Source organism: Genypterus blacodes, unplaced genomic scaffold (genome assembly GCF_046128005.1).
Source record: "Genypterus blacodes isolate CSIRO-AG114 ecotype Tasmania unplaced genomic scaffold, CSIRO-AGI_Gbla_v1 ptg000029l_1, whole genome shotgun sequence".
Taxonomy (NCBI): Eukaryota; Metazoa; Chordata; class Actinopteri; order Ophidiiformes; family Ophidiidae; genus Genypterus; species Genypterus blacodes.
The window spans coordinates 1000799-1013037 of record NW_027466842.1 but is presented as its reverse complement, the minus strand read 5'-3'; the positions used below and the strand labels follow the sequence as shown (position 1 = coordinate 1013037).

The window sequence follows — 12239 nt, the reverse complement described above, 5'->3', positions numbered from 1 at the left end:
GAATGTGTTTTTGTTCCAGGAGAACATTTGGGGGGTTCTGGTTATTCTCTGTTGCTCAGCAGAGGCCAGAAATGGACTGACTTAGTTCCAGTGGCTGTCTGGGAGTATGAGCACTGGCGCAGGGTTACCAATCGGGTCCCCTTATTCCAAATGATCTCATTCATAAAGAGCGCTAAACTGCCCTAACAAAAGCACTTTATTCCCCGAATACAAGTCCAAACCGTTTCCTCCCAGTCATCACTTCACATCTGAAGTGACAACAACCCACAACAGCTGTAGGACCAGTTCTTCTTCCAAATATGATGTCATTGTTTAGAGACTGTTAGTGTGTGCCTCATTGTCCCGTGTTCAGATGCTGATTGATTTAGTGTGAGGGAGGGTTCCCTCTGTCCGCGGTCCAGCTGTGACATCAGCCTGAAAGCTATTCAGTAGCTGAGTATCTCGTCCCTGGCCCAGCGTGGGCTGAACTGTAATGGAAGAAGGGGGGGGGGGGGGGGGCTTTGAATTCTTGGCTGGCTTGACCTCGGTCAGACTCTGCTCACGTAGAGAGGGAAGCCCGCTTGTTCACCAGCTAGTGTGCATATCTGAGCATGCTTTGTCATCGTCACAGTCAAAGTAGCACGTGACGCAGACTCCCCTACGGATCACAGTGAGGTTCCTAGTTATGGTCCAACTCTTTAATTACACATTTAACGATCCTGGCCCAAAAACTATTCTCATTGTATTTTTCCCTCCAACTGTTATAATATTGTAATCGGCCTCAAAAATCCACAAAGGGTTGTTTACCTGTAAGTTGTTTCACGGGAACTTACCATTAAGTTGCACGCTCCTTCCTCTCTAACCCTGACTTTCAGTGTGTACAGAGAGCTTCGCCTCAGGGAATCTAACTTCCTCCCCTCCTGCTTATTAACAGAAGTCTCAGCGGAGATGCTCTCGCAGCTTTTTAAGGCTCATTAGATGAATCATTTAGACTTCCAAGTTCAAAGAATCCCATGTTTCCTTTATCTCCATATCCCGCAGGTGTTCAAAGGAAACACTCGACTCGACTCAGGCTCCGATGAAACATGAAGTCTGAATGAATCACAGACCTGCCTGCTGGTTATTGTTATCCGACTTTGGCTGCAGCTACTATCCTATTAAATTTACTAACTTTCCTCACCATTGCTATTCAGGTTTTGTTGTCAGTGGCCCGTTAAAGACACCTTTAGTGAAATGTGAAACATGCGCAATATCTGTGTTTCTTGGCACCGCCCTTATACAGTATCTGTCTTTATCCTAACTTTTTTTTTTTAACATACAACTGACTGAAACTGAACTTGCAAGTCAAGTCAAGAGAAGTCGGGCAGGTTTTTTTCGCCCATCTAACCCGTGCGTGCGCGTGCGTGTGTGTGTGTGTGTGTGTATTTGTGTGTCAGTGAGAGCGTTTTGCGTCGCGATCAGTGTGAGGAGGGGTTTTCTTTGCACCCTTCGAGTCCAGGCATGAAAGAAAATGACCAAACAATGAGCTCATCCCCCAGAGCTGTGGTCCAGCTCAGGGGGTGGAAGTCACTTCTTCTCCCATTTTCATTTTGTGTATGTGTGTGTGTCTCCCAAAACACTTGAGTTGTAATTATAAGCCGTCCCTGGGATCACTTGTCAACAGTGTGTAAATCACATTGGCAGGTACAGTAATGTCATGAGCGATTGTCTGCAAGTCCGCGCTTGTTTTTTGTTTTTCCCAGAATAGAAACTGCCGCAGGGTTTCCCTCCTCTGTTACAGTTGAAACTTTCAAAACGGAGATTTCAGGGAATCACAGAGGGGTTTGAGTCAATGATTGACTTTGTGTTATAGTTCTTGTTTACCAAGTTGGCAGCCACCTACCAGGTCAAGACAGAGGACTACTGTGATTTAATCAGACTTTTTATGTGCTGTAATAGTTTGTGTTCTTAAAACTACTGTTACATTTCAGAGGGCATGTTTGAAATGACCATCTCACTGCTCTATTCAGCGTTTAGTGACACTCCTCCTGTCCCTAGAAATTGACTTGTGGTGTTCCACTTGAATCAGAGAGGGGCCTTCAGTCACAACGGAGTCTTGTGCTAACAAACCTTGTAAAAATATAAACAGCAGACCCATGTGGATACATTATCTAACTACAAACACTGCTACCTGACATGTTTTTGTAAGCAAAGACGAAGCTCCATTTTTCAGAGCTACAGAGCTATTACACCAGCATGAAAATGGCTGGCAGCCAGAAACGGCACGTGCACGTCGAGTTTCTATTTGCAGTCCATATTTGTGACTCCAGCACAAACAGGACTCAGCGATTGTTTCCTAAAAAAATACAAATTCAGCTCCTTCTCTCATATTTACTCCCCAGTCAGCCCATCAGACGCTAACCTGTACTCCCTTTCTGTCTTTACTCAGAGTGCCCCCTGACCCCAGACACACCCAACAGCGAGGCCAAGATGTGCACCAGCAGCAGCCGCCTGGCCGCACTCAAAAGACAAAATGACATCGAGCTCAAGGTCAAACAGGGTGCTGAGAACATGATTCAGATGTACTCCAACGGTCCCTCTAAGGTAGGTGGAACCTGACATTCAGGTTGTAGCTACTTCATGTCAGGCTGTGTAAAAGTGTGTAAAACTCCAATCAAGGGCATTGAAGTGAAGTGCAGAAAGTGTCCTGGATCTAAATATGTTGTAAGAGAACATCAGAGTCAGTGTCACTCTATTGGCTTTAAAGAGGGAGCACTATTCAACATGTGAAAGTATGCAGTATGTGCGCCAGGCTACAACTTTGAAAGCTAGAGCCTCCTAACACACCCAACTTCTAGGAGTGGCTTTAACTGTCAACTTGTAGTGCTGAACACCTCCAGGAAGTAACCTTTGTGATGTCATACAGGTCATTCTCTCTAAACTTTGCACAGCACACTTTGCAGCCACTTAAGCCTTGATTACTGTTACTGTACACTCGATCCACGTGCTCAGCGGTGTTGCTAATGTGTCAAATCTCCCTTAAACAACTCAAACGTGAGCTCAAAGCTTAAAATAACCTTCCACTGGCATCAGAGTATCACTTTCTCTGGATACAAGGACACCGGCGGCTTTGCCACAAAGTTAAAGTCTGTCCGTGTAAATGATACAACTTGCTCATCAATCCTGTCACACACGTTGTCCTTGTTCCTGCACTTAGGGATGAAGAGTTTGTAATGATAAGACCCGAGCACATCACAAGCAGACCAGAGTTCAGGGTTGTGTCTTGCTGCATCGGTCCCAAAGTATTTCCAAACTTATAATTAGCAGTGTTGACCCATCTGTGCATCTGAAGATAACACAAGTCTTTTTGGAATGGTGCCGTAATTACATGACAAATGGAACACCTTGGTTTATCCCTTGTTTGAAGCCCAAGCGTCCACACAGCTGACGGATGAATGAGGGGGCACAGCGGGTTCTGGTTTTTACTGTGGGGGAGTTGGAAACAGGAGAAGGCACTGACACACACTCCCGTCACGTGCGTGCGTTGTTTGTTCACAAAGCTCTTAACAGTGCTTGTGGCCGCTGTAATGCCGGGAGCTTACAAAAACTATAATTTAGCAGGGAGGTGTGTGTAAGTCACAAGTACTAATAATAACAGCTGTAGCACAGAGAGCCTCTCATACTCCTCTTGGCCCACGTGTCAGCTGGTAGTAGTTGAAGACACTTTGTTGTTGTGAGTTCAGCACAGTGTAAGACTGCTTTGTTTCTTTGTTTTCCTATTTTTACCATCTCATTCCGCCTCAATTTGTAATTTTCGGCACTGCCACAGCTCAGCCAGGCCAGATTTGATGTCTCAAATTTCCCTAAACAAGATACTGAACAATTTTGAGTGTGGGGAATCTTCTGGATCATTAGACATCTGCATAGTGAAGGCTGATGAAATAATAAACTGAACCCTAAACGGGACATCGGTGGCTTCAGGCAGGGTTACAGATTGAGGTTCACAGTAATGAGTATCTGCTACACGAGCCCCACTGGGTTATGTAAGCAAACACCCGCAGACAGACACACACAGACACACACCATCCCCCCCGGTCAGTTGAGCGCCGGCCCTGGTCAGACGGACACACGGAGGCACCCTCCAGTGGGAAATGGTCTCGTTCTGATGTCAGAGGAAATGCCGGTCGGACGGAGGTCTTTCCTGCATGTGCCGCCGTCAACAACCGGGATTCAAACTTCAGAGGAATTATGGGTGGAGTTTGTGTGTGTGTGTCAGCAGTTACAGCACACAATGAGATTCCACTTCAATTTCTGGTGAATAACATTTTCCATGTGGTCACTGGTGTATTTTGGCTCCATTAAGGGTGTGAACCGCCTGCCTAATTGTTTCTGTTACGTCTTCACAACAACAATGTATGATGAGGACTAACAATAACACACATTTATAGCCATGTAAGGTATTCCTCAGGAACGTAGAGTAGTGCAAATTAGGAGCGAACTGAGAAACAAGGATGCAGCTTATTTACCTAACTGTTTCCTTTCCAATGTTGCTCGTAGGATCGTAAGTTGCTAGCGACCGCTCAGCAGATGCTCCAGGACAGCAAGACGAAGATTGAGTTCATCAGGATGCAGATCCTCAAAGCCAGCAGTCAGGCAAACGAGCTGAGCTACGATAACAACGACGTAATCGGTGAGGCTTCGCTTTCAATCAGTTATCAATGAGAAATACTCTTTCGCCTCACACATTACTTGCACATCTTTACACACCCTAACCACAAATATGTTTCTGTCCTTCCTCTCCAGACAAGCCCATCATCAGCCCGTTGGACCTCCGGGTGGAGGAGCTGTGTCACCATGCGAGGATAGAGTCTGCTGTGGCGGAAGGAGCCAAGAATGTCATGAAACTCCTCGGCACAGGAAAAGTCACGGAAAAGAAAGCACACTCAGAGGTACAGTTCATTCCATCACCTTCTAACAATGCAAGAATATCACTGATTTCATGACAAAACGTCTACTTGAAGATTGGAAACGAGCAGGACCGAGTGGAGCACAAGAGACTCCCATGTAATTGATGTTTTCCTGTCTTTCCGTCCCTTCCTCTTGCACTGTCCACTGCTCTCTCCCCAGGCCCAGGCTCGCTTTAACGAGTCCAGTCAAAAGCTGGACCTCCTGCGACATTCCCTGGAGCAGCGCCTCAACGAGTTGCCTAAAAACCACCCGCGCAGCAGCAGCATAGTAGAGGAGTTGTCCCTGCTGTCCTCACCGGCCCTCAGTCCCAGATCCAGCATCATCTCCACACAGAATCAGTACAGCACCGTGACCAAGCCCGCTGCACTCACAGGTAAACAGGGAACTACACGGGATGCAACTGAAGTGTTTTCCACCGAACATAGACGCATTCAGATCAGATAATGTGAATGATTAGATTGCTTATGTAATGTTGATTTTGTGCTGTCTCATCCCCCCCCACCCTCCCCCTCCCCAGGCACGTTAGACGTCAGGCTCATGGGCTGTCAAGACCTTCTGGAAAATGTCCCGGGCCGTTCCAAAGCTGCGTCTGTCCCGCTGCCTGGATGGAGCCCCAGCGAGACACGATCATCCTTCATCAGCCGAGCGAACCGCAACCGCGGTGTCAGCTCGCGGAACATGACCAAGAACGAGGATCTTTCCAGTAAGCAGACGTGTGACCCCTCACACTGCCCGTAAAGAATAAATACTGACAAAAGATTGTTAACGGGTATCAATAAGTCACAGCTGGAACAAATTGGATATAGGATTGGATTAAGATTGTAACATCTTTGTGTATAATAACACAGAGAGCACAGTTACAACATTCATGTTTGACAAACGGTGTGTGTGTATGTTTACGCAGATGAGATCGGCGCAGTCTTGAAGCTCGACAACACAGTGGTCGGCCAGACGAGCTGGAAGCCGGTCAGCAACCAGGCCTGGGACCAGAAGTTTACATTGGAGCTGGACCGGGTAAAGCACAATCCATTCTGCCCATGACGTAGATCGTGTTCTCGACTTTGAATCGGTGTGTTTGACATCAGTTTGTGTTGTGTTGTGTGTGTCCTCTGTGCTCCTGGCGCTTCCTATAGTCTCGCGAGCTGGAGATCTCGGTTTACTGGCGCGACTGGCGATCGCTCTGCGCCGTCAAGTTCCTGCGGTTGGAGGACTTTCTGGACAACCAGCGTCACGGCATGTGTCTGTACCTGGAGCCACAAGGGATGCTGTTTGCTGAGGTACACACACACACACACACACACACACACACACACACACACACAGGCACAAGCATGTTCACTATCAGTTCTACATCTTCACCACATTAAGTCTAATTGCGATCTTATGTAACCAGTGTACTTCTTTGTGCATTCACACTCTTCCTCTCTTTCCCAGGTAACATTTTTCAACCCCGTTATTGAGCGGCGGCCAAAGCTGCAAAGACAAAAGAAGATTTTCTCAAAGCACCAAGGTGAGTCCACATAGCAGGGTTTTGTTTACCACAGAAATTGCCCGGAGCACTAATCTCTAACCCCCACACACACACACACACACACACACACACACACACACACACACACACACACACACACACACACACACACACACACACACCCCCCCTTGTGTTCCTTCGGGAGCTGTGTACTCAGCTGTTGCTTTGCTACATTGTTCAAACGATGGAGATTTGTCAACAACTAGGGATTTCGATGTTCCGTTCCGATTAAAGTAGCTCTCCTTTTAGTAGCTCTGCTTGTGTTGAAGTCAATATTGCAAGCGCCCTCCTCTTCCTCACCTGTCTACTGCTCTTGTTCATTCTCTTTATCATCATCACTTATCAGGTAAGACCTTCCTGCGAGCTCCTCAGATGAACATCAACATCGCTACCTGGGGCCGTCTGGTGAGAAGAGCCATACCGACCGTCAGCACCAACTCTTTCAGCCCGCAGGCGGCGGAGACCAGCCCCACCAGCCTGCCCGGGTCCCCCACACCCAGCAGGTAGATAAACACAAGACCATTAGGCGTATAGAAGAACAACCCAAGCTCATTCACCATCAGCAACACCCCTCAGATAAACCCACCCCTCTGCTGTCACTCACCCGTACCTCTCTTCACATACAGCGACCCACTGGTGACCAAGCTAGACTTTGACAAAGAGCCCACCCCAGGACCCAAGCACTACACGGCACCAGACGAGATCCGAGAGCCGCTGACACAGGATAAGATGCCCAACAAGGAAGACGTACAGGTAAAGTGTTCCAGGGAAAACGGGTGCAGTCGAGGAGCACAGCAGAGTCCGAGGTCTTGGCATGCTTCCACTGCACAGCACGCAACCGCAACAAAACAAATCAAGTCACACAAACAGACTACAGAGCGAGTGGTTATAAAAAGAGCGACAATCAGCAGCACACACACACACATATTCTACTGGTTGGCCTTGTCCTCCTCCTCCAATTTAGTTAAGTCGAAAAGCGTTTTACTGCCTTTCTTCTGAAGTCTTCAGATAACCCGTTGGCAATAGGCGTCAAAGGTTGAGATTTCGGGGAGGTGAGCAAACGCAGCGCAGGGGTCGACACAGAGCGGTCAAACCGGTCTGCAGCAGCAGCTTTGACGCCTGGGCGTGCTGTGGAAGTATGTCGAGATCTACAGAATTACAGGTTTAAGTACATTTTGAAAGGATAATGAATATATTCATGCAGAGAGATTTTTAAAAGCAGTATTTCTCAAAGCCAATTTGAATACGTTATCCTGATGTTTCCTTTATCCCTGACTAATCAATGTAGGGGGGGGGGGGGCGTGGTGCTTGTCCTCAGTCTGTCCCAGTGCGTTCACATGACTCTGTGCTCCTGTAGGACGCCCTGGCCTCGTTTGACTTCCTGAACAAGAGACACAGCATGGCGGTGAAGTCTGAACTGGACAGAGTGGCGGAGCCGGACATCCAACCCCCAGACCTGGAGCTCACCGCTATACAGAAAGATACAGAGATCAGGTGGGAGTCATTTAAAGAAGAGAACAGCTGTAGACAGATAACACTATTAATACTGTCTGTCCTTGCGTGTGTGTCTGCAGTAGAATCCAGTTGATCGTTCTAGTTGTTCCTGGATTTTCTGATATCTGTTCTTAGGATTGTAGTAAATGTACCAAACTGTCCCCTTTTTCTGTGAAGTACATCCTGAAGTAGATTTGGAAGTAGTTTATAGCTCTTAGTATCTGCTGGAGCAAGTTGAATGAACAAGCTGAATATCTCCATACGTGTGTTAGCCCCTCTGCTGTTTAACACTACAGAGAGAAGTGATGGCAGCATGAGACTTTGCGAAGCACTGAGCTTTGGCCGGTAGCTTCTTTATCTGAGCCCTCCATCCACACAGCGCACACTGATGACACCTACTGGTGAATTTAGTAGAGAAACAAACAGAAGTGAAGATTTCTGACACATACCATCAAGCTTCACTTTCAAACTTAACATATCTGTGACATAATGTTCACTTTTCTCTAAATGCTGCCTCCTTACTTTCAATGTCTGATGTTGAGGTTCACTGTTCTGTAGTGAGAATTCCATATAGACTTGTTTATTGGAACCACCGCCTCTATGCAGCACAGTCAACACTGACTTTCCAAACGTGTGCTAATGTAAACATTGATCTCTTTCCAGGGAAGAAGAGCAGTTCCACTTCAGCCTCCAAGACTTTAAATGTGTGGCGGTTCTTGGACGCGGGCACTTCGGAAAAGTACGTTTCATGTCATCGTCACGCTGCGATGTTTACGGAACGTTTGGATCCAGACGGGGTTCTGAGGAATCTCTTTGTGCCCTCTGTCTCTCCAGGTGTTGCTAGCGGAGTATAAAAGCACGGGGGAGATGTTTGCTATCAAAGCTCTGAAGAAAGGAGACATTGTGGCTCGGGACGAGGTGGACAGGTGAGGATTGTAAATGCTCCGTATACAAACGCAGCTTTCAGTTCATCCGCGTCGCTGTGACTCAGACAAACGTCTCCGCCTCTCTTTCCCAGCCTGATGTGCGAGAAGAGGATCTTCGAAACGGTGAACAGTGTCCGCCATCCCTTCTTGGTCAACCTGTTTGCGTGTTTTCAGACACAAGAGCACGTGTGCTTCGTCATGGAGTACGCAGCGGGAGGCGACCTGATGATGCACATCCATGCTGATGTTTTCTCTGAGCCCAGGGCCATGTGAGTGACCAGGGGATGAGACTCTGTGTTAGAAAGGCTGATGCTGTAGTAACTACTGATCAGTCTAGGAATTCAGGTAAAGGCTTCTAAGTGTCATGTAATCTCCGTGGCGTTTTCTGTCCTTGCAGATTCTATGCAGCCTGCGTCGTATTGGGATTACAGTTCCTACATGAACATAAGATTGTGTACAGGTAAGAAGTCTGAGTAATACTTACACACCTGACTCAGTCCCACAGCTGAGGTCTCAAAAATAACTTTGTGTCTTTGCAATTTCCAGAGATCTGAAGCTTGATAACCTGCTGCTGGACACCGAGGGCTATGTGAAGATTGCTGACTTTGGGCTTTGCAAAGAGGGTAAAAAGAACACAAAGTGCTCTGAAAGTTTCCCCAAACAGTTTTTAAAGCAATTCATCAAAAAACAAAAAGCCTGCAGCATGTTTATGATTTTTAAGATGAAATGAGTGTTTGAGATGCTGCATGCGATCACTTCATGCGCCTAAACAAACGAGGCTTGATAGGTGAACATGGCTTGTGGGCTGAGACCTTTTGGTGCGTTTCTTTTCAGGAATGGGTTTCAGGGATCGCACCAGTACGTTTTGTGGCACGCCCGAGTTCTTGGCTCCCGAGGTTTTAACTGAAACGTCGTACACTCGCGCTGTGGACTGGTGGGGGCTCGGCGTTCTCATCTTCGAGATGCTGGTTGGCGAGGTACGTGCAATACTCGTCAAGCTGTTCCGTACCAAACTCGCACATATTCTGTAGCTTTGGGCATATCTTCATCCTCACACATCTCTTTCAGTCCCCGTTCCCCGGTGACGATGAGGAGGAGGTGTTTGACAGCATCGTCAATGATGAAGTCCGCTACCCACGGTTCCTCTCAACGGAGGCGATCTCCATCATGAGACGGGTTTGTTAATTCGCACAGAGCATGAAATGTCTCAAAATCACTTGTTTGATCATCCGATGGTCTTCGGTGGAGTTTGCCTTTAACACTCACTTCGTCTTCCCGCCACAGCTTTTGAGGAGGAGTCCAGAGCGACGCCTGGGGGCAGGAGAGAGGGATGCAGAGGAAGTAAAGAAGCATCTTTTCTTCAGGGTGAGCAATGCAGGAAGCTTCACAGTCATTTGTTCCCTCATGGTTGTTAGCGTGGTTTAGTTCCTGGCCAGTTGTCGGCGCTGTAAACCGACCAATGAATGAAGGCACCTTGTCCACTCTCTTTGCAGAGCATGGACTGGAACGGACTGTTGGCCAAGAAGGTGAAGCCTCCGTTCGTACCGACCATCCAGGGCACCAACGACGTCAGCAACTTTGATGACGAATTTACCTCAGAGGCGCCGATACTGACCCCGCCCAGGGAGCCCCGACCGCTGAGCTCTGAGGAGCAGAACATGTTTTCTAACTTTGATTACATTGCTGACTGGTGTTAGCTCACACGACACAACCTGCCTATACACACACACACACATACACACACTCACACACACACTGTGAACCAATCAACACATCGATGACTGTAGCTCATGTTTATTTTTTTAAACTTTTCCTCCTCCCTGCCTGAGAGGTTGAGGGGAGGCAGCAGACGTTGCCCCTCATGCCCTCAGGCCTGATCTGTGCCATTAAGAAGACAGTCAACCCAAACCCCCCCCCCACCCAAGACCCCCCACTTATCTTTTCATCAACATGAAGAACGATTTTTTTTTTTAAAACAAATGAAACTTGTCCTTGGAGATACTGAGTGAAGGAGGAGGGGACGCTTTGCTCTCCTGCACGTGTTGTCGTCGTGTCCGTTGTCTGACCACTGAGAATGTTTATCATATGAACTCTTGACGAGACGGCAACATCACAATCATGTTATTCAGTGTCACTGTCTACGTGTTTTCATCTGTACAGGTTATATACATGCGTATATTTTATTATTGTTTTTTTGTTTGTCTTCTCAAAGCCCTCGCCATAGGTTAAGGACTGTTATCTCACTGTAAAGATTGATATTTCTGCCATGAGCGTGTATGAAACTGTTATTCAATGAATCTGAAGTGCTCCAAGCACCATCACTGAACCGGCACTACAGTTAACTCCAACAAACATCTTGACTACTACTACTACTGCTTCTTCACTTGAAAACCAAGTAAGAGTCTTCACACTACATTTCATTTTTGTCTCCATTCACAATCCAGTGAGTCATTTGTTTCCCTGCTTCTCTCCACACGTGGAGCTTAAAAGGAGTGGACTGGTGTAAGAATGTCTTTGGTGTAACGGCAATGGATTCTACTTAAGGTGCTGCAGCAAATAGCCCTAGTTCTCTTTGGACTGGCTCTATTTTTCATACTTAACTTTTCATACTTATTTGGAGTTCAGTAACCAGAATAGCTGTTTGTATTTGAAACATATTGAAGGGGAAGAGACTCAATGTCAAACATGATGAAACTTATCTTTTCTCTCTGATGCCCTCTAGTGGCTGTTGGCATTACAGCAGAACTTAAGGCGGAGACGACTGTACCATGAAGCAGGTTAAAGCAGCAGCATTTTGTAATGTTGTGGAGTGAATGATGGCCTCTCTGCAGCCCCGGCCCCTCACCACAGCCTGAGTAGACCAGACTTGATCCGCAGGTGATTCCCCCTTGTGCTACATGGTGGCATTTTAGGGCCTCAAAGGTTTTTCCCCTAATCAGTACAACGCATCTCAGACACGTCAATATTTCAATTTATGGATCCCCCGTCAGGATGTAATGACTGTTTCAGTAGATTCTGCAAAGTGTGTTAGAAAGTTACATATGTAGCTTAAAACGGGACTTCTTCATACCCCAAGGTTGTGTGTGTGTGTGTGTGTGGGGGGACATCATCCAAAAAGACCTCATGCATGCTATTGCAGTACACTTTGAGTAATAGAGTCAAAATTCTGACTCTGTCAGAACTGAGTTAATTAAATTCTCAGTTTTTTTATGATTCCTGAGTGAAGGAGGTGACGGCGTCTTTCTCATTACCTCAGTGGAAGTGAATCACTAATCAGAAAACAGAACCATGACATTAACAAAACCTGTTCATCCTCTCTCTTTTGGAGCAGCAGCAGTCATTAGATACAAAAGTCACTTTGA

General features: G+C 46.9%; 1 protein-coding gene across 2 annotated transcripts in view; it reads left to right on the top strand.

Annotated features, from left to right (window-relative positions):
- pkn2a (protein kinase N2a) overlaps positions 1 to 12239 on the top strand; it is a 21449-nt gene extending 9210 nt beyond the window's left edge. The window contains exons 4-24 of one of the 2 annotated variants that reach the window (XR_012961333.1): positions 2408 to 2562; positions 4516 to 4648; positions 4762 to 4907; positions 5086 to 5299; positions 5444 to 5629; positions 5831 to 5940; positions 6060 to 6203; positions 6361 to 6436; positions 6804 to 6960; positions 7084 to 7210; positions 7815 to 7951; positions 8615 to 8690; positions 8786 to 8877; positions 8970 to 9146; positions 9275 to 9337; positions 9424 to 9500; positions 9712 to 9854; positions 9946 to 10053; positions 10162 to 10242; positions 10371 to 11272; positions 11600 to 12239. Coding sequence is in view for 1 of the 2 variants with exons in the window: in XM_076144563.1 (XP_076000678.1) it covers positions 2408 to 2562; positions 4516 to 4648; positions 4762 to 4907; positions 5086 to 5299; positions 5444 to 5629; positions 5831 to 5940; positions 6060 to 6203; positions 6361 to 6436; positions 6804 to 6960; positions 7084 to 7210; positions 7815 to 7951; positions 8615 to 8690; positions 8786 to 8877; positions 8970 to 9146; positions 9275 to 9337; positions 9424 to 9500; positions 9712 to 9854; positions 9946 to 10053; positions 10162 to 10242; positions 10371 to 10574 (2606 nt within the window). In the remaining variant the exon portion in view is untranslated. Of the gene's footprint in view, positions 1 to 2407; positions 2563 to 4515; positions 4649 to 4761; positions 4908 to 5085; positions 5300 to 5443; positions 5630 to 5830; positions 5941 to 6059; positions 6204 to 6360; positions 6437 to 6803; positions 6961 to 7083; positions 7211 to 7814; positions 7952 to 8614; positions 8691 to 8785; positions 8878 to 8969; positions 9147 to 9274; positions 9338 to 9423; positions 9501 to 9711; positions 9855 to 9945; positions 10054 to 10161; positions 10243 to 10370 lie in introns of both variants that reach the window. The other variant, XM_076144563.1, reaches the window with a different exon arrangement.